The sequence below is a fragment of the Nyctereutes procyonoides genome, unplaced genomic scaffold, assembly GCF_905146905.1.
Source record: "Nyctereutes procyonoides isolate TBG_1078 unplaced genomic scaffold, NYPRO_anot_genome, whole genome shotgun sequence".
In the NCBI taxonomy this organism is placed as follows: Eukaryota; Metazoa; Chordata; class Mammalia; order Carnivora; family Canidae; genus Nyctereutes; species Nyctereutes procyonoides.
This window is the reverse complement of record NW_026575042.1, coordinates 33,776,775-33,798,998: the sequence shown is the minus strand read 5'-3', so window position 1 is coordinate 33,798,998 and position 22,224 is coordinate 33,776,775. Positions and strand designations below refer to the sequence as shown.

The 22,224-nt window shown below is 36.1% G+C and overlaps 1 protein-coding gene and 1 pseudogene across 7 annotated transcripts in view; one reads left to right on the top strand and one right to left on the bottom strand.

Moving 5' to 3' along the window:
• Window positions 1-601: 601 nt before the first annotated feature.
• Window positions 602-22,224, bottom strand: part of NCK1 (NCK adaptor protein 1) — an 81,453-nt gene continuing 59,830 nt past the window's right edge. For 6 of the 7 annotated variants that reach the window (XM_055321485.1, XM_055321484.1, XM_055321488.1 and 3 more), the window contains 2 exons: window positions 5,426-6,138; window positions 602-2,565 (listed from right to left, as the gene is read on the bottom strand). In XM_055321485.1, coding sequence (XP_055177460.1) covers window positions 2,371-2,565; window positions 5,426-6,138 — 908 coding nt within the window. In that variant the 3' untranslated portion in view covers window positions 602-2,370. Of the gene's footprint in view, window positions 2,566-5,425; window positions 6,139-21,872; window positions 22,001-22,224 lie in introns of those variants that run through there. The other variant, XM_055321491.1, reaches the window with a different exon arrangement.
• LOC129507187 (ubiquitin-conjugating enzyme E2 N-like) lies at window positions 14,307-14,763 on the top strand (annotated as a pseudogene).

Here is a 22,224-nt window from a genome sequence, read left to right as displayed (position 1 = left end):
AGCCTGCTTCTCACTCTGTCTCTGCCTCTCGCTCTGTGTGTCTCTCATGAATGAATAAATAGAATCTTTTAAAAAAGAAAAAAAGATAAAAAAGAAAAAAGAATAAAAGAAAAAGACAAATGATGACACCTTTTACATTTGCACGGAATAGGTTTTCTCTTGTGTGATTTAACAAATGGAAGAGTTCTACAGCCTGGTTTGCCGGCCTCACCTCCTGGATGCTGTTCAAGCTTTGTTTTGTTGAACAATCAGATACCCAAGTCTTTTGCCTTGTGGAAGAGGAGTATATGCAGTGCTTGTTATATGCAGGTGCAGGTCATGTGGCCTATCTGGGAACTCTCTAGTTATTATAAATCTAATTATGTCAGAGAATGTGCAATCTACTTCCAGTCTTCTCCATTCCTAGCTGCTTTCTCAAAATCCTTAACATAAGTTCAGTGGGGTTTGCTATAAATATAGCTCATGTGATACATGATTAATGCATCAATTACACTGTGATTACAAAGTATTAATTGCTTCTTTTTTTTTTAAGAAACATCTTTTTAAAAAGAAGACTGGGGGGATAAACAAAAAATGGAGAAAAAGAAAGCATCATCTGCTGTTTAAAATCAAATAAAAAGATGTTTACTACCTAATCATATTTATAACACTTTGAAACTATTTTCTTCAACTTATAGTCAAGTGATTTTACAGCAAAAACAGGTAAGCACATGACTTTTATTTCTATTACAATTGTCTACTAATAATCATCTCAATAAACAAAGAGAGACTGACAAAGATAATGAAATATGAACTAAAAGGCTTTAAAAGTAGATGTGGTGAAAATGAAAAATTGTACATCAATGCTTTAATTGTATTTGCTGACTCCTATTGCTTAGTGGGAGAAGCCAGGGCTGCCACCCAGTGGTAATGTAAGTCTTCAAATGATTTTAAGAGTTAAAGAATAAAAATTACTTAAAATAATTTAAAAAAATAATCCAAAAACCTCAGGAATTAGACAATCTCAATTTTAACATCAGTAATTTTGCTGTATTAAATACTTATCTATAACATATTAAAGAATAGAAACATTCATTTGCTTAGGCAGCACTGGGGGAAATTTTTTAAAATACTGTAAGATTTCCTAATACTGAAAGTAATTTTGCTTAAATTTAAATTCCAGAACGAATTCTGTCGGAGAGGATAGCTAAGACCACAAAATACAGCTGTTTTCTTCTGTGACCTGCAGAAGTAGATTCAATACTCCATAGCAGCCTCTCATTCATACACCCAAGCTTCTGTTTAGTAAACAAAAACAATAGAAACTCTCCAAAAGTAAGATTTCAAAAATAACTTTCTCTAACCATTTGGCACATCCCATCTTTTCCTCAGGTATAATCAATTTTAGTGTCTCAGTCAACAAAACTCAAAGCTGAAAGGAGGAAAAGAAAATAGCAGAAATACTATACCTAATACTGATAGACATGTTTGGGGAGGGGAGACAAGTATCTCACTGCCTCCTACTTCCCCAACATTTGGCTGCAGCTTTTTTCACACTGACACAGATACAACATGCCCCAATACAAGATGCTTTGTCAAAATAACACTAGGGGAAAAAAATATAACACTAGGGCATCCATTTATAGTTTAAAAAGCTAAATATCTCAGAGACTGCTTTATTCTCTTAAATAACCAGGTAAGAAGCAACCCCACAAAAAAAGTCCTAGAAGTTTAGAGATTTTTGTTTCCAACAGTTGCAAATTAAAAGTGTACAAGATATGTTTTCAAACCTATGTCCCATTTGTTTTGCTTTACAATGAAGACAATGAATAATTTTTAAAAATGGCAGACACACATACTTGATATTTACAATGGCTTGCAACAAATACCTGAAAATAATTTCTAATTATCCATTTATTATTGCTATTTAGTCACAGAAAAGAACATTGTCCAAGAAATTTATTTTAGCATACGCCATATACTGATATAATAATTTTATATGAAGAGAAACCATTGCAGAAGTGACCTAAATATGGTGCCCTTACAAGGAAATAAAGAAAAAAAAAAAAACAATAAATTCTTCCATGTAAAGACTTTCGATCTGCATCATCTTTAGAAAATATAAAACCTTAATATTAGAAGCAAAGAGAAAAACAGACAAGAAACAATAAAACAGAAGACCAAGGATAAGGAACTGCTTTATGCAGATGCTTTGCATATGTAGTATATATGTACGGGCTGAGTTATAATAAAAATACTTATGTATCATACTCAATTCTCATGTAGAGTCAGAAATCAATTTCCAATCAAATATGATTGGATTGACATTTTCTCAGTCTTCAATTATATGACGAGTTATAGCTGTATAGCAGTCACTTCTGGTCAGCATTATCATGACAAATGCTTGATAAGATACAGTTTTTCTCCTTGTTCACTTGTAAAAATTGGTGCCTTTTTGTAATGTTCTACAAGTTCTTCCATGGTGCTGAATTTACGCTGCCCAATGCAGTAGACAGTCTCTTTTAGTTGGACTTTAAAATGCTTGTTTTTCCCTTGTGCTTTTAGTGATACAGAGAAATCATTTGGCTAAAAGAGAAAAAAACACATAGGGTAATAAACATTTTGAAAGATATCTATTAGTATTTTTATATTACACTAATAATAATAAAGTGCTCAGATTTTAGCTAAGTACTAGGTACTATGCTATTTACATAGATTATCTCCTTTACACCTCTAACCAACCCCTTTTAGAGATGACAAAATCAAGGCCAAGAAAAGCTAAGTTGCTCAAAATCATCCATGTAGTTAACAAGACAGCCAGGATGCAAACCCAAGCAGCCAGACTCCAAAGTCTCTTAAATAATATGCTCTAACACCCATGGCAAATCCTTTAGTTTAACATCTGAAGCACAAGAGCTATCTTCTCTCCTTCAGATAACTGGAGAAACACATGAGAAAACATGAGTTAATGTGAGCTAACAGTAGCTATCTCATAGACTAGCTCAGATATTTGGCTGAATCCTTAAAGACAATAGACACTAATGAGAGGTCATAAACTCAAATGCCTACAAGGGTCAAAAGACATGTAAACAAATGACAGGGTGGACAGAGAGAAGGAACAGTGCATGGCCAATTTAAAGAAAGTGGCCACTTAGTGGTGATTGTTGTCTTGTAGAAATACAGGCAAGGTTGGCAGGCCTTCCAATTTTATTTTTACTTATTTATTTTAAAAAAAGATTTATTATTTATTTATTTATTTATTCATTCATTCATTCATTCATTCATTCAGGGGGAGGGAGGGAGAGAGGGGGGCGGAGAGAGAGGGAGAGAGAGAGAGAGGTAGAGACACAGGCAGAGGGAGAAGCAGGCTCCATGAAGGAAGCCCGACACGGGACTGGATCCCGGGTCTCCAGGATCACGCCCTGTGCTGCAGGCGGCGCTAAACCGCTGCACCACCGGGGCTGCCCAGGTCTTTCAATTTTAAAAGGAAGTCTGTCACCTGACTTTTTATAGCAAATTTCCCAATATTTAAATACTGGTAACAAATTCAAATGTTTAAAAAACATTGTTCATGTCAAACAAAATATCCTGTTAGAGATCTTTACTTTAAAAATTCTAGGGATGCTCGGGTGGCTCAGTGGCTGAGAATCCCTTCAGCTCAGGGCCTGATCCTGGGGTCCCAGGACTGAGTCCTGTATTGGGCTCCCCGCAGGGAGCCTGCTTCTCCTTCTGCCAATGTCTCTGCCTCCCTCTGTCTCTCATGAATAAATAAAATCTTAAAAAAAAAAAAATCCTACTGCTAAAAATAATGGTCCATGTTGGCTAATATCCATGCTCAATTACCCACCAAGAAAATACAGTGTTTTGTAACCAAGCTACTTTCTTACTTTTTGTTGTTGTTTTTTTTTAACCTAAACACTTTTCTGAAGTCTAAAAGTTTTATATAGTTACTGACAAAGTTTCAAATAGTGGACTTCTTGGAAACATCCTATACCTATGGTTACTCTTACTACCTGCTCTAAGGTCACTCATTTCCTAACGCTTCTTGCTCACTGCTTGTCCTAGAAAGATAGATCGTCAGGCATCTAACAGAAAACAAATCCCACCACTGTTCCCTATCATTGATCCTGCTCTTCCTGAGGGGTTATGTACAGGCCTCATTTCCTGAACTTCATATCAAGCAGTCAATTACCTCTCTTTCTCCTCCCTTTATAAACATATACACGCTATATGTAAGTGCACATACACACACCAGATAAGTTTTCTTCTGACTTTAAATCTTTTCCACAATCACACATTCACATTTATAGAACTACATACACAGAAACAAAGCCAATACTAATGATCTGAAAACTGGAAAAGTAGTGGTATCCTTTTAAAAGGAAAAATAAAGACCAGTTAAATGAATAGGATCAAATTCTAATATTCTAAACAGTAATCAAAAGAGCCTACATAACTATTATTTTTATGGTTTCATAGTTTTACTAATATTAGAAAAAATATCTTTTATTGCACATACATTTCAAAAACAGTGAGTGGGGATCCCTGGGTGGCGCAGTGGTTTAGCGCCTGCCTTTGGCCCAGGGCACGATCCTGGAGACCCGGGATCGGGTCCCACGTCGGGCTCCCGGTGCATGGAGCCTGCTTCTCCCTCTGCCTATGTCTCTGCCTCTCTCTCTCTCTCTCTCTCATGTGACTATCATAAATAAATAAAAATTAAAAAAAAATTCAAAAACAGTGAGTATTAAAATAGGTTTCTGAGGTAAATAATAAAAGTGTATTCCAACTTCCAAATAACCAATCTATGAACAAACTTAAATCTCAATTTCTTTAATTTAGGGATTTCCTTTTATAAGGATGACAGCACATCCAATATGCAATTTAAAAAATGTTTTCTCAGGTGCACCTAGATGGTTCAGTCAGTCAATCTTCTGACTCTCGATTTCAGTTCAGGTCATGATATCATGGTTGTGAGATTGAGCCCCGAGTCAGGTGCTGCACTGAGTGTGGAACCTGCTTGAGATTCTCTCTTTTCTCCTCTGCTCTTCCCCACACACTGTGGGTGCACATACTCTCTTCCTCTCAAGAAAAAAAAAAATTTTCCCCCAGTTTAGTCCATTGCATTGTTTTAATTCTGAACAGAGAAGTCACAGTTCAGTTTTCTCCATTTTTCAGTGTAATGCAACAGAAGATAATTCAGAAATGCAAGACCAAAAGAATTTCAAAAGGCCAAATAATCCAGCATAGTTTAATCACTGCTAGGGCTGTATTTTATTCAAAATAAATATGGCTGGAAAGAACATTGACTTGAGCTTCAGAAAATGTAAGTATACATCCCAACTTATCACCTGATTAATTTTAGAGACGCAACTTACTCTTTCCAATCTTCTATTTATTTTTTTTAATACTCAGAGCTCTATTTCTATTTATTTGAAAATCAACTTACCGAAGATTCACTATCACGAATGAGGAAATCACCTTCATGCCCTCTTTCATTTAATGCCATTTCTGCTTGATGCCTGGTGACTTTCCCATAATACCATGGATTGCCAGCAAACTTTCCAGTGAGTGAAGGCCTAATGTAATCACACTGAGGAGGTGATGGTTCCAAACCTGAGGTTAATGGATTGTTCTGCATAATGGTAACATAGTTTTTTGGCACCAGACCAACCATTCCATTGATCTTCCTGCATTTCCACCATTCAGGGTCATTTTCAGGCTTTTCAATAACATCCATTACATCTCCTTTCTCAAAATTAAGTTCTTCATCATTGGACGAACTGAATGGGTAAAGAGCCTGTACCACATGCAACACTTGGCCAGTATTTAGGTTATTGACAACTGCTGCTAATTTTTCTGACAGAGAACCCACATGGTCACCCAAAGGACTGTCACCTTCCTCAGTTACATAGTTTGAAGGGAACCATCCAACTTGTCCATTGTAGCTACCTCGCCACCACCCATCACTGCATTTCTCCATGACGATCACCTTTGTCCCTTTTATCAATGACAATTCATCCTCTCTCTCTGCCATGTAGTTAAATTTTACATAAGCAGGCATGTTGAGATCATACAGACGTTCCCCTGGGTCAACAAAGCTATCATCAGCAGGTGATGCAGAATCTGGCACACTGTGTTTTCTTTTCACTTTTCCAATGCCTGTTCACATAAAAAAGAGTAATAAAAGAATATAAGATAATGATAACCAAAAAATACAATTTTTCATTATTAAAAAAGGATCTTTACCTCTGTAGTTTTTTTAAGCCTTTAAATTTAGATAACAAATTTCTTTCTTCTTTTTTTCCTTTCTTTACATCTTCATGACTTGTTTATTTTATAACTGGAAGTTTGTACCTTTTGACTTCCTTCACAAATTCTTTTCACAACCAAACATATAAGTCAGTTAATATATGATAGTTTATCCTCTCATCTTTTCTTTCAAAGGTGCTGAAATAATTGTATAACATAATGACAATTTCCCTAAATTTAACAAAATTTCTTCCAAATATAGATTATTTCTCTCATATCTACAACCTAAGTACATAAAGTCTTCACCAAACCCCTATGCTTGTCTTACTTTATCAAGCTAAATTCTATAATTAGCTGTATAAAAATAAAACAACAAATTACAGCTTGATATGCAATATAAAGTTGTAGGTCTGTCTGGGTAATCCTTTCATTTGTTTTCTTAGTTCCCATATCCATGCTGCTCTATTTACCTCATTATGTTTATTTTATTTTCAAAGATTGTATTTATTTATTCAACAGAGAGGGAGAGAGAGAGAGAGAGAGAGAGAGAGAGAGAGAGAGAGAGAGTCAGAGACACAGGCAGAGGGAGAAGCAGGCTCCATGCAGGGACCCCAACGTGGGACTTGATCCTGGGGCCTCCAGGATCACGCCCTGGGCCGAAGGTGGTGCTAAACCGCTGAGCCACCCGGGCTGCCCTGTTTATTTTAAAGTAATACATTAATTTCTTGTTTTTCTCCCCTCACCCTCTTCACATGCAAGCTCCAGAAGAGCAGGGCTTTTTGTTTACTTTGTTCAGATACAAAACCAAAAATCTCAGACAGTGCTAGTACACAGTAGATGCTTAATACATATTTGTTGAAAGAAATGAGAAAAGCACCACATGGTACTACCATCATAAATGTATGCTATGTCAACTTTGATCATGTGTTTTCGCTGCTGATCATTTCTTAGCACATGATTTTGTGTTCTGCTTTTACTGAGAAAATGGAGGCACTCCTAGATAAAACTCCTCAAACCTTCTCACTATCTCAAAACTCCTTATTACCCTCAATCTTTTTCTTCATGCAAATTTTCAATCTCTGATCCTCCCGGGATTTTAAATACATTTTTCCTGCCTCTTTTGGGACTCTTGGCCGTCCCTGTTTCCCTCCTATTCAGATCCTTCTACTGTCTAAAAACATACTCAGATCATTTCCATTCCAAAATAAAGTTACTTCAATCCTGCTACTCCTTTTGAACTATACCATTCTTTAAACATGGTAAAAAGACTCTTTTTCCCTTCAACTTCTTCACCATTCACTCACTCATTCCTAACTTCTTATGATCTGATCCTTTAATCTCTACCATTCTACCAAACTACTCAATTAAACCATTCTTATAAAAATTGTGTCATCTCTTTACTGCCAATCAATAACTTTTAGAGCCCTCATTCTTTTCAAACTCTCAAGGCAGCAACTAAGATCACAGATTATTCTATTGTTTTCTCCTTTAACTTCCCTGAGAGTCTCCTGTCTTACCTACTGACCTGTTTAAATATTTTTATTTATCTCTGTCTGGACTCCCCTAAACCTTGTTATAAAATTGTACTGTATTTATTTTCTGTCTTCCTTATTTAATACGAGTTTCCTGAAGGCAGGAAACTGGTTCTTAATACCTTTGTATTTTCAGCACCCACATAATAGGAACAAAATAAATGTTTGCTGAATGAAAAAGTGAAGAGATTCCTCAGTTAAAAGCGTTTCCCAAAATATGATGCCTGAACTTCCTCTCTACTTCAAGGATATCTTATACTTTTGTTTTTTGTAACTTCTGTATAGAAGGTTCTAAGGTCTCTCTGCAGGTCTAAGCTCTGTCTGGAATTCAAGAACTATGATTCCAACTGTCACTAGACACCTACAGATTGTAGATATTTGCACTTCAAATACAACAAATACAAGACTTATCTCTAAATAAAAATTAACCTCTCCCATGCCAATAAATCAGTTCCCTGCCTCTCAGCTTCTTTACTTGTAGTTAATATCATCCCGAAAAATCCCCACATCAGGAATTTCTGGCAGAGTAGGGAATTCTATGGCTCCATTTGCCCAGAAAGGCAACTAATGAGCTGACAGATAATGTCAAAATCAACTTTTGCAGAACTCTGGAATCTAGTAAAAATTTACAAAACTAGGGCAAAGGGATCCCTGGGTGGCGCAGCAGTTTGGCGCCTGCCTTTGGCCCAGGGCGTGATCCTGGAGACCCAGGATCAAATCCCACGTCGGGCTCCCGGTGCATGGAGCCTGCTTCTCCCTCTGCCTGTGTCTCTGCCTGTCTCTCTCTCTGTATGTCTATCATAAAAATTAAAAAAAAAAAAAAAAGGGATCCCTGGGTGGCGCAGCGGTTTGGCGCCTGCCTTTGGCCCAGGGCGCGATCCTGGAGACCCGGGATCGAATCCCACATCAGGCTCCCAGTGCATGGAGCCTGCTTCTCCCTCTGCCTGTGTCTCTGCCTCTCTCTCTCTCTCTCTCACTGTGTGCCTATCATAAATAAATAAAAAATCCAAAAAAAAAAAAAAACAAAAAAAAAAAAAAACAAAACTAGGGCAAAGATTAGTGAAAAAAGAAGCTGCTGCTTTGTAGTAAGAATGCTGTGGCATTTTAAATCACTTGCCTATCATCTTTTACATCCCAAATCAGTAGTGGCTTTGAGGACAGTAACTGGCACTCCTAATGCCAGAGGGAGCAATACAGATCTTATTCTCAAAGAATTATGACTGTGGGTTTCAAGCTGTTTGGCGGCCATGTGAAGGATAGGCATAAAAGCTTGCCTTGGTTTTACTGGACCTGGAACATTCTCATTCTTTTCCTGAAATCATTTAATTGATGTAGCAGTCTGGAGAAAGGGGCAAAAACTGGGACAAGGCACAGACTGAAAACCCCAGCAAGGAAAAGACAGAACACCAACTTCAGAGGCCACACAGGACAAAAAATATAGACTTTACAAAAACAGTTTAGAAAACTCACTAAACAAGTAAACAACTTATAATAAAAGCAACAACAAACCATAGCGGGGGTAGAATCTGATGATAGAAGAAAAAACTGTCAATCAAGAATTCTATACCCAGCAATATTGTCCTTCAAATTTGAAGGAAAAATTAAGACACTCCTAGGTAAACAGAAATTGAAGGAGTTTGTCACACTAGGTTCATGCTAAATAAATGCTGAAGAAAGTCCTCTAGGCTGAAATGAAAGGACACTAAACAGTAACTTAAAGCCATATGAGGAAATAATAGTAAAGGTAGCTTCGTTCATAAATATAAAAGCCAGTATTATTATTTTTTTGGTTCGTAAATCCTTTTTTTTCCCTATATGATTAAGATACAAATTTATAAAACAGTAATTTCAAATCGAGGTTAATGGGCAAACAATGTATAAAAACAACTTTATGGGGCAGTTGGTTAAGCTTCAGACTCTTTGGTTTCATAAGTTTCAGACTCTCAGGGTCGTAAGATGGAGCCCTATGTCGGGCTCTCTGCTCAGCAGGGAGTCTGTTTCTCCCTCTCCCTCTGTGCTAGCTCATGCACTCTCTCTCTCAAATAAATAAAATCTTAAAAAAAAAAAAATCTCAAAAAAAAAATCTCTCTCCTTCTCCCTCCATCCCTACCCCCCTTTCTAAAATAAAATAATAAATCTTAAAAAAAAAAGATGAAACTGTAAAGGAGTAATTTTGTATACCAGCTAAATTTGCATCATTTCAAAAATGACTGTTAAAAAGTTAAAACGTTAATTATAATCCTCAGGGTAATCACTAAGGAAAAGCTAAAAAAAAAAAAAAAGAAATGAGAAGGGAAAATGGTACATCAGGAGAAAAATCAATTACAAAAGAAGTCTGTAGTAGAAGAGTTGAGGGGAGAAAAGGCATGCAACATACGGGAAACAAATAACAAAACAGTAGGCATGGGGCGCCTGGGTGGCTCAGCGGTTGAGTGGCTGGTTGGGTGGCTGAGCGGATCCTGGAGTCCCTGGATCGAATCCCACATCAGGCTCCCCACATGGAGCCTGCTTCTCTCTGCTATGTCTCTGACCGGCCCCCCTCGCTCTCGCTCTGTCTCTCATGAATAAATAAAATCTTAAAAATACATTTAAAGAGACTGAAATCATACAAAATATCTTCTCTGATCATAATGGAATGAAACTAAAAATTAACAGAAAGGAAAACTGGAAAATTCACAAATATATGTAAATTAACACACTAAAACAACTGGTAGGTCAAAGAAAAAATTACAGGTGAGATTTAAAAATACTCTGAGACATATGGCAATGAAAACACAACATACCAAAATCTACAAGCTGCAGCAAAAGCAGTGCTCAGAAGGAAATTTTTTTTTAATTTTATTTATTTATTCATGAGAAACACAGAGCGAGAGAGGCAGAGACATAAGCAGAAGGAGAAACAGGCTTGATCCAGGAATCACGACCCAAGCCAAAGGCAGATGCTCAACCACTGAGCTACCCAGGTGCGCCTCAGAAGGAAATTTATAGCTCTAAAAGCTTATGATAAAAAAGGAAAATTTTTTTAAAGAAGAAATTGATCTCACTCAAATCAATAACCTATCTTTAACCCTTAGAGAACTAGAGAAAGATCAAACTAACCCAAAGCTAGAAGACAAAAATTAATAAAGATCAGAGCAGAGATAAACACAAGAATACAAAAGGAAAATACAAAAACAAAGAGTCAATGAAACTACATGAAATACAAAACAATAAAAAAGTTGTTTTTGAAAATAGCAAAATTGACAAGACTCAAATTACTAAAATCAGAAATAAAGTGGGATTTACTAGAAACCTAACAGAAATAAAATAAGAAAAAAAAACACTATGAACACTTGTACACTAATAAATTAGATAACCTAGATGAAAAGAACAAATTGCTAAACACACAAACTCAAGAACCAATAGAAAAATTGGACAGATCTGTCACAATAAAAGAGTAAATCAGTAACCAAAAACTTCACAATAAGAAAAGTCCAGGACTGAGTAACTTATCAATTCTACCAAACATTTCCTTCTCAAATTTCTACAAAAGAGATAGAAGGAAACATTTCGTAACTCATTCTATTGAGGTCAGCACTACCCTGGTATCAAAGCCAGATAAAGTTATCACAAGAAAAGTATTGACCAATATACCTTATGAATATAGATTGAAAATTCCTCAGGGTGCCTGGGTGGCTCAGTCTGTTAAGCATCTGCCTTTAGCTTGGGTCATGATCCCAAGGGTCCTGGGATCAAGCTTTCCCACATTGGGCTCTCTGCCTGGTGGAAAGCCTCCTTCTCCCTCTCCCTCTGCCTGCCCCTCTCCCTGCTTGTGCTGTCAAGTAAATAAAAAATTTTTTAAAAATTCCTCAACAAAATAATCAATTCTTGCTATTCGTGGTAGTTACATTCAATAAAGTTACCATGAAATACCTACAAACCTCTCTGTTCACAACATTTGTATCAACCAAGCAATATATAACCTTGCTTCACACTGTATTTAATGTAAAATATTAACAATGAACTTTGACCCACATCACTGTAACTCATACCTAAATGAAGCTTACCTAACACATATTTTTTCGATGAGGCAAATCACATCTTTCTTGCACTTAGTAATACTAGGCAATACTTTAGGGCTGTGCTTGGGGGAGGGGGGACATTTTAAACAGCAAAATCATAAACAAACCAAAAAAAGGGTAACAATAGGCAGCCCGGGTGGCTCAGTGGTTTAGCGCCACCTTCAGCTGAGTGTGGCCCTGGAAACCCGGGATCGAGTCCCATGTCAGGCTCCCAGTATGGAGTCTTGCTTCTCCCTCTCCTGTGTCTCTGCCCCCCCCCCCATGAATAAATAAACAAAATCTTAAAAAAAAAAAAAAGCAGAAAATGAGAAAGTCATGGCACTAAATAGACTGCTTATTCACAATACGAGAGCTGAAACAAAAAGGCAGACCATCCCCTTGTTCAATCTCAGCTGGCAATATGTGCATCAGACAACTCAAAATTTATGCTACTCTGCACATGTCCACAAAAGCATCACAATGATCAATTTGGGACTTCCAAATAAAATTTTAGCAAGTAGGCAAATTCACAAATATGGAATCTGCTAAAAACAGGGATTATCTATACTAGCAAACAATATAGCAACATATTAATAGGAACGTACATCATGATAAAGGGATATTTGTCCCAGGAATAGAAGAGTAATTCAACAGTTAACAATATGAAAATCAGTATTATTACATACCACAATATAAAGAAAAAACCCCAAATTATCTCAACTGATGCAGAAAAAGCACGGGATAAAATCTAATATCATTTCATGATAAAAGTACCAGCCAACTAGGAATATAAAGGAATTTCCTCAACATCATAAAGGGCATTTACTAAAAACAACAACAACAACCTGCAGTTACCATCACATTCAAAAGTAAAAGACTGAAAGCTAAGATCAGGAACAAGACATGGATGCCCTTTCACCCACTTCTATTCAACAATGTACTGGAAGCAGTAGCTAAGACAATTACGTAAGAAAAAGAAAAGAGATCCAAACAAGAAAGGAAGAAGTAAAATAATCTTTATTTGCAGATGACATGATCATAAGTACAGAAAATTTTTATTTCTGTATGTGTGTAACACAAAAAATGTTATAATAAACAAATTTGCAAGATACAAAAATCAACACACAAAAACCAACTGCATTTCTATATACTAGCAGAGAACAATTCTAAGAGGAAAATGAGAAAACAATTCCATTTATGATAGCATACATAATCAAATACATAGGTTAAACTTATTGATCAAGGAGGTACAAGACCAGTATACCGAACACTACAAAATACTACTAAAATTAAAGCAGATCTAAGAAAAGACATTCTGTGTTTATGGATTTGAGGGCTCAATATTTTTAGATGGTAACACTATCCAAAGTGATCCATAGATTCCATGTAATTCTTTTCAAAGTTCTAATATTCCTTTTTTTTGCAGAAATAGAAATGCTGATTCTAAAATTCATATGGAATTGCAAGGGACCCAAATTACCAAAAAAATCTTAAAGAAATGAAAACAATGGGTAGCCTGGGTGGCTCAGTTGGTTGTGTCCAACTCTTAATTTCAGCCCAAGTCATGATCTTATTAAGGTCATGAGATCAAGCCCATGTTGGACTCCAAGCTGGACATGAAGCCTGCTTAAGATTCCCTCTCTCCCTCTCCCTTTGCCACCACCCCCCCAAAAAAGACGCAAAGAAAAATGGGGGATTTTCACTTCACAATTTCAAAACTCACTTCTAAGCCAAAGCCACATAGTAATCAAAACAGTACAGTACTAGCATAAAAGGACATACAGACCAACAGAACAGAGCTGAGCGTTCTGAGATAAACTCATACATCTATGGTCAACAGATTTTAGACAAGGGTGCCAGACCATTTAATGGGGGGAAAGAACAGTCTCTTCAACAAGTGGTGCTAGGAGAAATGGATATCCATATGCAAAAGAATGAAGTCAGACTCCTAATTTGCACAACAAACAAAAATTAACTCAAAATGGATCAATTACTGAAATATAAGAGTGAGAACTTTATAACTACTAGAAGAAAACATAAGGGAAAATCTTTATGACGTGGGAGTAGCAATGAATTCTTAGATTTGACCCCAAATGCACAAGCAAAAAAAAAAAAAAAAAAAAGATTACATACAGTCTACAGTCTAAATCCAGAACACATAAGGAACTCTTGGAACCCAGCAGCAAAAGAACCTATTTCAATAAGAAGCAAAGGACTTGAACAAACATTTCCCCAACAAAGATATAAAATGCCCCAAAACAGATGCAAAATGTTCAATATCATTAGTCTTTAGGGAAATGCAAATCTAAGTACAATGAAATACCATTTTCACACCTATTAAGATAGCTATAACAAAACAAAACTAAACCGAAACAGGGAAAATAACAAGTGTCCATGAGGATATGGAAAAAACGAACCCCTCCAACACTGTTCATCAAAATGTAAAATGGGGTGAGGTGAGCGGAGCCAGGGTCGAGAGCAGAGGCCGAACTCGGGATCTGACAAGATGGCCGGGCTGCCCCGCAGGATTATCAAGGAAACCCAGCGTATGCTGGCAGAACCAGTTCCTGGCATTAAAGCAGAACCAGATGAGAGCAACGCCCATTATTTTCATGTGGTCATTGCTGGCCCCCAGGATTCCCCCTTTGAGGGAGGGACTTTTAAACTGGAACTATTCCTTCCAGAAGAATACCCGATGGCAGCCCCTAAAGTACGTTTCATGACCAAAATTTATCATCCTAATGTAGACAAGTTGGGAAGAATATGTTTAGATATTTTGAGATAAGTGGTCCCCAGCACTGCAGATCCGCACAGTTCTGCTATCGATCCAGGCTTTGTTAAGTGCTCCCAATCCAGATGATCTGTTAGCAAATGATGTAGCGGAGCAGTGGAAGACCAACGAAGCCCAAGCCATAGAAACAGCTAGAGCATGGACTAGGCTATATGCCATGAATAATATTTAAAATCCATCTGATCAAGTGTGCATCACTTCTCCTGTTCTGCCAAGACTTCTTCCCTTTTTGTTTGCATTTAATGGACACAGTCTTAGAAACATTACAGAATAAAAGCCCAGACATCTTCAGTCCTTTGGTGATTAAATGCACATTAGCAAATCTATGTCTTGTCCTGATTCACTGTTGTAAAGCATGAGCAGAGGCTAGAAGTACTATTTGGATTGTTGTGAAATGTTTAAAAGCAGTGGCCCCTCTCTGCTTTTATTCATTTTCCCCATCATGGTTTAAGTATAAAGCACTGTGAATGAAGGTAGTTGTCAGGGTTAGCTGCAGGGGTGTGGGTGTTTTTCTTTATTATTATTTTTGAGGGGGAGAGGTAGTTTTATTTTAATTTTATGGGCTCCTTTCCCCCTTTTTATGGTGATCTAATTGCATCGGTTAAAAGCAGCTAACCAGTTCTTTAGAATATGCTCTCTAGCCAAGTCTAACTTTATTTAGATGCTGTAGATGGACAAGCTTGATTGTTTGAACCAAAATGGGAACATTAAAAAAACATCACAGCCCTCACTAATAACATTGTGACTTTCCTGTCAAGTGTAGAATCCTTCCTTCAAGAAAAAGCTTGTGACCATTTTGTATGGCTTGTCTGGAAACTTCTGTAAATCTTACGTTTTAGTAAAATATTTTTTGTTATTCTAAAAAAAAAAAGTAAAATGGTACAACTGCTATGGAAAACAATAGTCCCTCAAAATGTTAAAAATTTAATTACCATATGATAATTCCACTCCCAGGTATATACTCAAAAGAAGTGAAAACACATATTCAAATACTTACACACAAATGTTCATAGTTTCACTATACACAATAACCAAAAGGTAGAAACAACCCAATGTCCAGCAACAGACTAATGGAGAAACAAAATATGGCATACATCCGTATAATAGAATATTATTCAGCCATAATACTACCACACAGAAAAACCTTAAAAATAGGATGTCATGTGAAAGAAACCTGACACAAGAGATCACAATCACATACTATATAATTCCATTTACATGAAATAGCCACAATGGGTAAATTCATATAGACAGCATATTAGCAATTGCCAGGGGATGAGGGAAGGTATAATGGGGAGTGACTGCTTAATAGGAAATGGGGTTTTATTTTGGGGTAAAACGGTTTGGAATTTGACAAATGTGATGGTCACACAACACTGTCAGCATACTAAATACCACTGAATTATATACTTTAAAATGATTTTGTTATATGAATTTCACCTCATAAATATTTTTTTTTCTTAAAAGATTCCCACCATCAAATCCTTATTTCCTTTCTGCCAACACTTTCCATTCCCACTATCCCTATGCTATTTCAGGCCATTTTGTTGTGTTTGAATCTTCAATACCCTCTAAACTGGTTTCCTTACTAATCCAATCTGTGTCACTCCAACCCATCAACCATAAATACATTTGCAATCACATGACATTATTGCTCAACAGTCAACAGTGTGGCTCTTTATTGCCTATCAAATACTCTTCCTAGAATCTATATAGCCTTCTCTAGAATGTTCTCACTCTTCCTTTCTAGGCTTATGGTGTAGAGTACTGAGAACGGTATAGACTATGAATGAGCCTTTGGGTTCAAATCCCAGCTATACCACTTACTGTAGTAACTTGAGCAAACAATTTCACTTTTCTGAACTTAGAAATAATGGAGACAACACCACTTACTACCACAGTGTTGTAAGAAGTGAATAAATGTTTAAAAAGTGAATAAAAGGGACACCTGGGTGGCTCAGCGGTTAAGCGCTTGCCTTCGGCCCAGGGTGTGATCCTGGAGTCCTAGGATCAAGTCCCACATCGGGCTCCCTACATGGAGCCTGCTTCTCTCTCTGCCTGTGTCTCTCTGTGTGTCTCTCATGAACAAATAAATAAAATCTTTTTAAAAAAGTAAATAAAATAATGTAAATAGCACAATACATATAGTAATTGTTAAATAAAAGATTCCTTCCATATGCCCTGCAATGAAACTTCCTAAATCTTCATAAAAATGGGCCACTTAAATCCCCCGAATAAATAATTTCAATCTTCAGGATTTTGTTTTCCTTGTGTGCTAGTTTCTTCCCAAAACCTTACTAAAATTTCTGCCTCTCAGGGCACCTGGGTGGCTTAGTTAAGGTGTCTGCTTTCAACTCAGGTCATGATCCTAGGGTCCTGGGATTGAGCCAGGCATCCAGCTCCCTGATGAGTGGGAAACTTGCTTCTCCCTCTCCCTCTGTTGCTCCCCTTACTTGTTTGTTCTCCAATACCCACCCCTCAAATAAACAAACAAATAAAATCTTTAAAAAACCCACAAACTTCTGCCCATTCAAGAAGTGCCTTTTCAAGTAACAATTCACTTCCCATTTTCTGTTTTCCAACAACCTTCATTTCCCTCCACCAACCCCCAATGATGTAAGCTCTTCTTTTTATAGCACCCTAGCACCTTGTACTTGTTGAGGTACTCGTATCCCAGCAGTTTTTGTGTTTGTTTTTTTAAGCTCATCTACTACAGCCATCAGCTTCCAGAAAGGAGGAACATTCCATGTCCCACTGATCTTTCACATTTCCTATACTACTTAGAACTGTGTACGTACCAGATGCTCAATAAATGTTTGTTAGATTGATTAAAATTGAAGAGTGATGTAAGCAAATACAAATTTTAAACTTGAAGCTAAAGGCTATTCCAAAATGATTTTTTTTTAATTTTGAAAAAGATGTCTAAGGCTAATTATACGTTGTCAAAAAAAGAATGAAGAATTTTTGGACAGACCCACCAATTAAAGTTCCAAGTGGGAAAACACCAAAAACAACTTATTTTAACTCTCAGAGGCCAGAAATATTTCAGGAGGAAAAAAAAAATACACTTAAAATATGTTTCCTGTCCAACACAAAGCCCTCTAGGATCTCTTTAGGTGAGCATGTCTTCAACTTCATACTAACGCTAAGGCATATAAGCTCCTCAGTACCCAAAAAGCTTTTCTAAGTCTCTGAGTTCCTTTGTCCATGATGGTTTTTTTTTTTTTTTTTTAAATCTCAAACACATGCCACCCTCATTCTTCAAGATTCAAACAAAGTATCTTCTCACTGGAGATATCCCTCTCCCCTCAAACAGAATGGAGGTATTTTTCCTTTGTGCCACTACCATTCTTTGTAAATACTTTTAATCTAATGTTCAACTCTCTGTATACCAATATTTACTTGTTTGAAAATAAACACCTTTTTTAATCACTTCTCTAGCCCCACTGCCTGGACCATATTAAGTGTTCCATTAGTGTTTATCATGTGAGTGACTGACAAATGCATGCATAATGGATAGCCTGTTTTTTTCTCCTCTGCTTAAAATTCTTTGGGAAGAACCTGTTCATTGCCCGTTATCTCCACTGCTAAAAAAAAAAAAAATGGTCTTTCCGATCTCCTGTTACCAGTGAGAGAATACATAGAAAAGTACTTATAAAATTATACGAATGTAAAATATTTTAATTTCTCGATTATGTTATAATCAGCAACAATGAGATCATCCACAATAACCAAGTTCCCTTGGATCAAGGTATTAACTTTTCTAAATTCTGCTCAACTTCATAGTCAGTTCTCCGCAAACCTCTTAATCATAGTCCCTTTTGCATCAAATCTTTCTAATTGATTGCTTACCTGACTCTAATTCTTTCTCTACTTAGTCATGAGTACACTAGGAAAACCCTAACAACAACAAAAAACTCTTAAATTTAAATTTTAGTCCTGCTAGTTACTGGTTAATTTGATCCTGAGTTATTTAATTTTTTTTAAACTCCAGTTTCCAGGTTTGTGAAATGGTAGTGTGTAGTTAATTCCCTACCTTCCAACTTTTTTTTTTAAAGTTTGTATGTAAAGCACTCAGCACAGTACACAGCACATAGCAGGCACTCCATTAATCAACGGTAATTATTATTCCTAGTGCTTCTGGAATTTAATTTTCAAAAACACTTAAAGTCTTTATTATTGCATTTAATAGCTGGACAAATGCCCAGGTCTGAGCACTGAGGATGTGCACAACTCTGAGGCATTTTTATCATTAGCTTTGTTCAAATTAAAACCAAAAGCGTTAGCATAGCTTGCAATGTTCCCCTCACTCCTACCCACTGGTCTTACTTCTCTCTTCCTACACTACTATTTCTTGACCAAAACAATATATTATTACCTCCTCCAAGTTTTTAAGAATCTGGTTAAGCATTGCGAATATTCCAGTCACAAGACAGTTGTCCTTTTCCTAAGGCAAATCTTTGTACACATTAACTGTTTTTATGTAACCTGGTTTCCAAATCCTTGATATGCTGGATGCCAATATTTAGAAGCATCCAAGTTTCTCAATACCACTGTTAAAGTATATCTACCCGAAATGGATAAACTGTATCATGTTTCATTTGGCCAGCACACAGATAAGGTAGCTAGCTATTTGCATTCTTTCACTTGAACTACAGATTTGAATCAATGCTATCATGAACTGCATTAAAATTCTGAGGCGCCCACAATATCATAGCAGCTCTTTTTAAAATATTTTAGAGTGGGGAGGGGCAAAGGGAGAAGGAGAAAGAATCTTAAGCAGACTCCACACCCAATGTGGGGCTTTGATGCAGGGGCTCAATCCCATGAGCCTGAGCTCATGACCTCACTGCAGCTCTTTAATAAGTCTTTTAACTCATGTAAAATTCTGCCAGGCCAGGTTCTCAGCAAGCTCTTCAATTCTCCTTATGAAAACAATTCTCCTTATAAAAACTTAATGTAAAATTTTACATTGTCCCTATTCACCTTATTTCTCATTTTTAGCTTTCAATGAACTCAATGTATTAGTTATTCTTCTGGCCTTAGGTCTTCTTTACTTTAAACATGCCATCTTCACTCCATCTAATTCACTGACTACATAAAAGTTCAACAGAATTAGACCAAAGAAAGTATTACTGATTCTAGTTCTTTAAGGAAATATAGTTCTGGTTTTATGTTTCCACTTCTTCAAAACCAGTTTCTCCCTCATGGATTTTCCCCTGATTTCTATCACATGTAAACTGATCAGTTGTTTTACCAGGACCATAAGATTTTTAGAGTTAGAAGGGACTTTCCAGATCATCTAGTCTTACCCAAATCTCCTTCACAAATAAAGAATAAGAGATCAGGAAAGGTTAGGTATATACTCTTGGCCACATAGTTAAATAAGTGGTATATCTAGGAGCAAAACTAGGGAATTCTAAATGCAAATATACAATGTTTTTTTCCATTACAAGTTTTTATTTAAATTTTGATTTTTATCTGTTATTTCATCTATACAAAATAAGTTATTATTTTTGATTTTTCTGTTTTACCTAAAATACTGTGCCCTCTTTGTTTATTTTAGCCACCACATACGGAGCACATATAGTGTACCTTTACTTCAAAGCAAAATAAATACAAACTTGGGCTTCCTGCAGGTAATGAAAAAAGGAGTATTTTGGTTGCAAATCTCAAACCCTGACCCTCAGGTCTACAAATAAATTGAAGATTACCAACTTTGCAAGACAATAGAAAGAATAATTTTATTATTCTATCGATGGTATATGAATCATCATATCAATGATATATTCTTTTTACACCATTTCTGGTTGATTTACAGTCAACATCACTTATGACCAAAATGAGATATGAAATTCATTTATTTAGTATTATTAATACTAAATAACAACCCTCATCTACCTCCTCACCATATAAGTTCTATGAAAGTACTAGTTTTTCATCCTATGATTTTTATCTGGCTTGCAGTAGGCTCTCAAGAAAAATATGTTGATAAACAAATGAATAAATAAATTTCCAAAAGGAAAACTACCCCAAAAAGTGGATCTAAAAATGCATTAACTGGGATCCCTGGGTGGCGCAGCGATTTGGCGCCTGCCTTTGGCCCAGGGCGCGATCCTGGAGACCCGGGATCGAATCCCACATCGGGCTCCCGGTGTATGGAGCCTGCTTCTCCCTCTGCCTGTGTCTCTGCCTCTCTCTCTCTCACTGTGTGCCTATCATAAATAAATAAAACAAAAAAATTAAAAAAAAAATAAAAATGCATTAACTTTCCTAAAAGTAAACACAAGAGATATATTCCAGAAGAATTTCACTTGGTCATCAAAATTAACTAAAGAAACAAATGAGTCTTAATATTACAATTATGACATTCTTTCTCAACAAATTACTTGCTCCTTTACAATTCTGCTTGAAAATGAAATCTCTCAAAAAAAAAAAAAAGAAAAGAAAAGAAAATGAAATCTCTCAACAGGTTACTCTTTGTTTCCTTAAATTCCTTATGCATGAGACTTCTACAACAACTCCTCTGTTCATTTTTCTAGAAACACTAAACAAATGTTCAAAAAGATCAAATCAAGTTCACTATCACAAGATCATAAAAAGGTCAAGAGCAAATATACACATTGGGTTCTGGTAAATTAGTATCAGTATTACATTATGACCTGAACTCAAAACAATCCCAGTAATTCACTACTTCCTTTCAGTGTTTTCATTTTCTTTGTATGTAGTTGCTCTCAAGACTCATTTCAAAATATCAAATCTCACATTTACCAAAAGAGCAATTTCTACCAATCCTACATTGATTAAATCAAAACATTCTCTTTCCTGCTTTATTAAATGTTATTTCTACATTATTCCTCTAAAATCTAAGTAAAAACTACTAAAACAATATTATGTTAATTCAAAACTGAAGATGAAGGAACTTGTTCATCTAATCCTTTCTTTTCCTCATATTTTTAATGTTTATAATTTAATTCACTTCAAATGTCTATGCTAAGTTCAAAGTTACCAAATTAAAACTGTGAACTCATTTATATCTTTTTCTTTATTATTTAAACACTGATACTAAAACATTTCAAAACTATATTACTTATCAAGTCAAAACTAGTATTACCTGAACTATCACCAATCATTTAGCTTATGTTTCATAAACAATATAAAGCACCAGCCTATTATATAAACACACCAGGTTCCATACAGTTTTCTTTAAATTCACAAAACCGAAAAATCTACTTTAAAAACTACAAGAAAACTATGGATTTAATAAACAGATGAACTTACTGAAAAAGTCTTTAAAGACGTTTAACCAATCCATTTTGAACAAAAATCCTGTAATCTCTTGTCAGTTAAAACAGCTCAGAATAATTCTCAGTGAGCTTCCTGGTCTGTTCTGCAACACTGAAACTCCCCACACCCAATCCATGTGACTTGGCCTACACCCAGGCAATAGAAAGTTTTTCTGGGAGAATTTTTCTGAGGCTCCTCTCTTTCTAAAACATTTCCCCCCCTGAAATCTAACAGAATCTGTAAAACAAGTATATCATCATGGCCACGAATGTTACCTTATTATTCAGACGTATTTTGGAAGAAGCTTTAAAGTATACATTTTCAATGAAAATATATTCATACATTC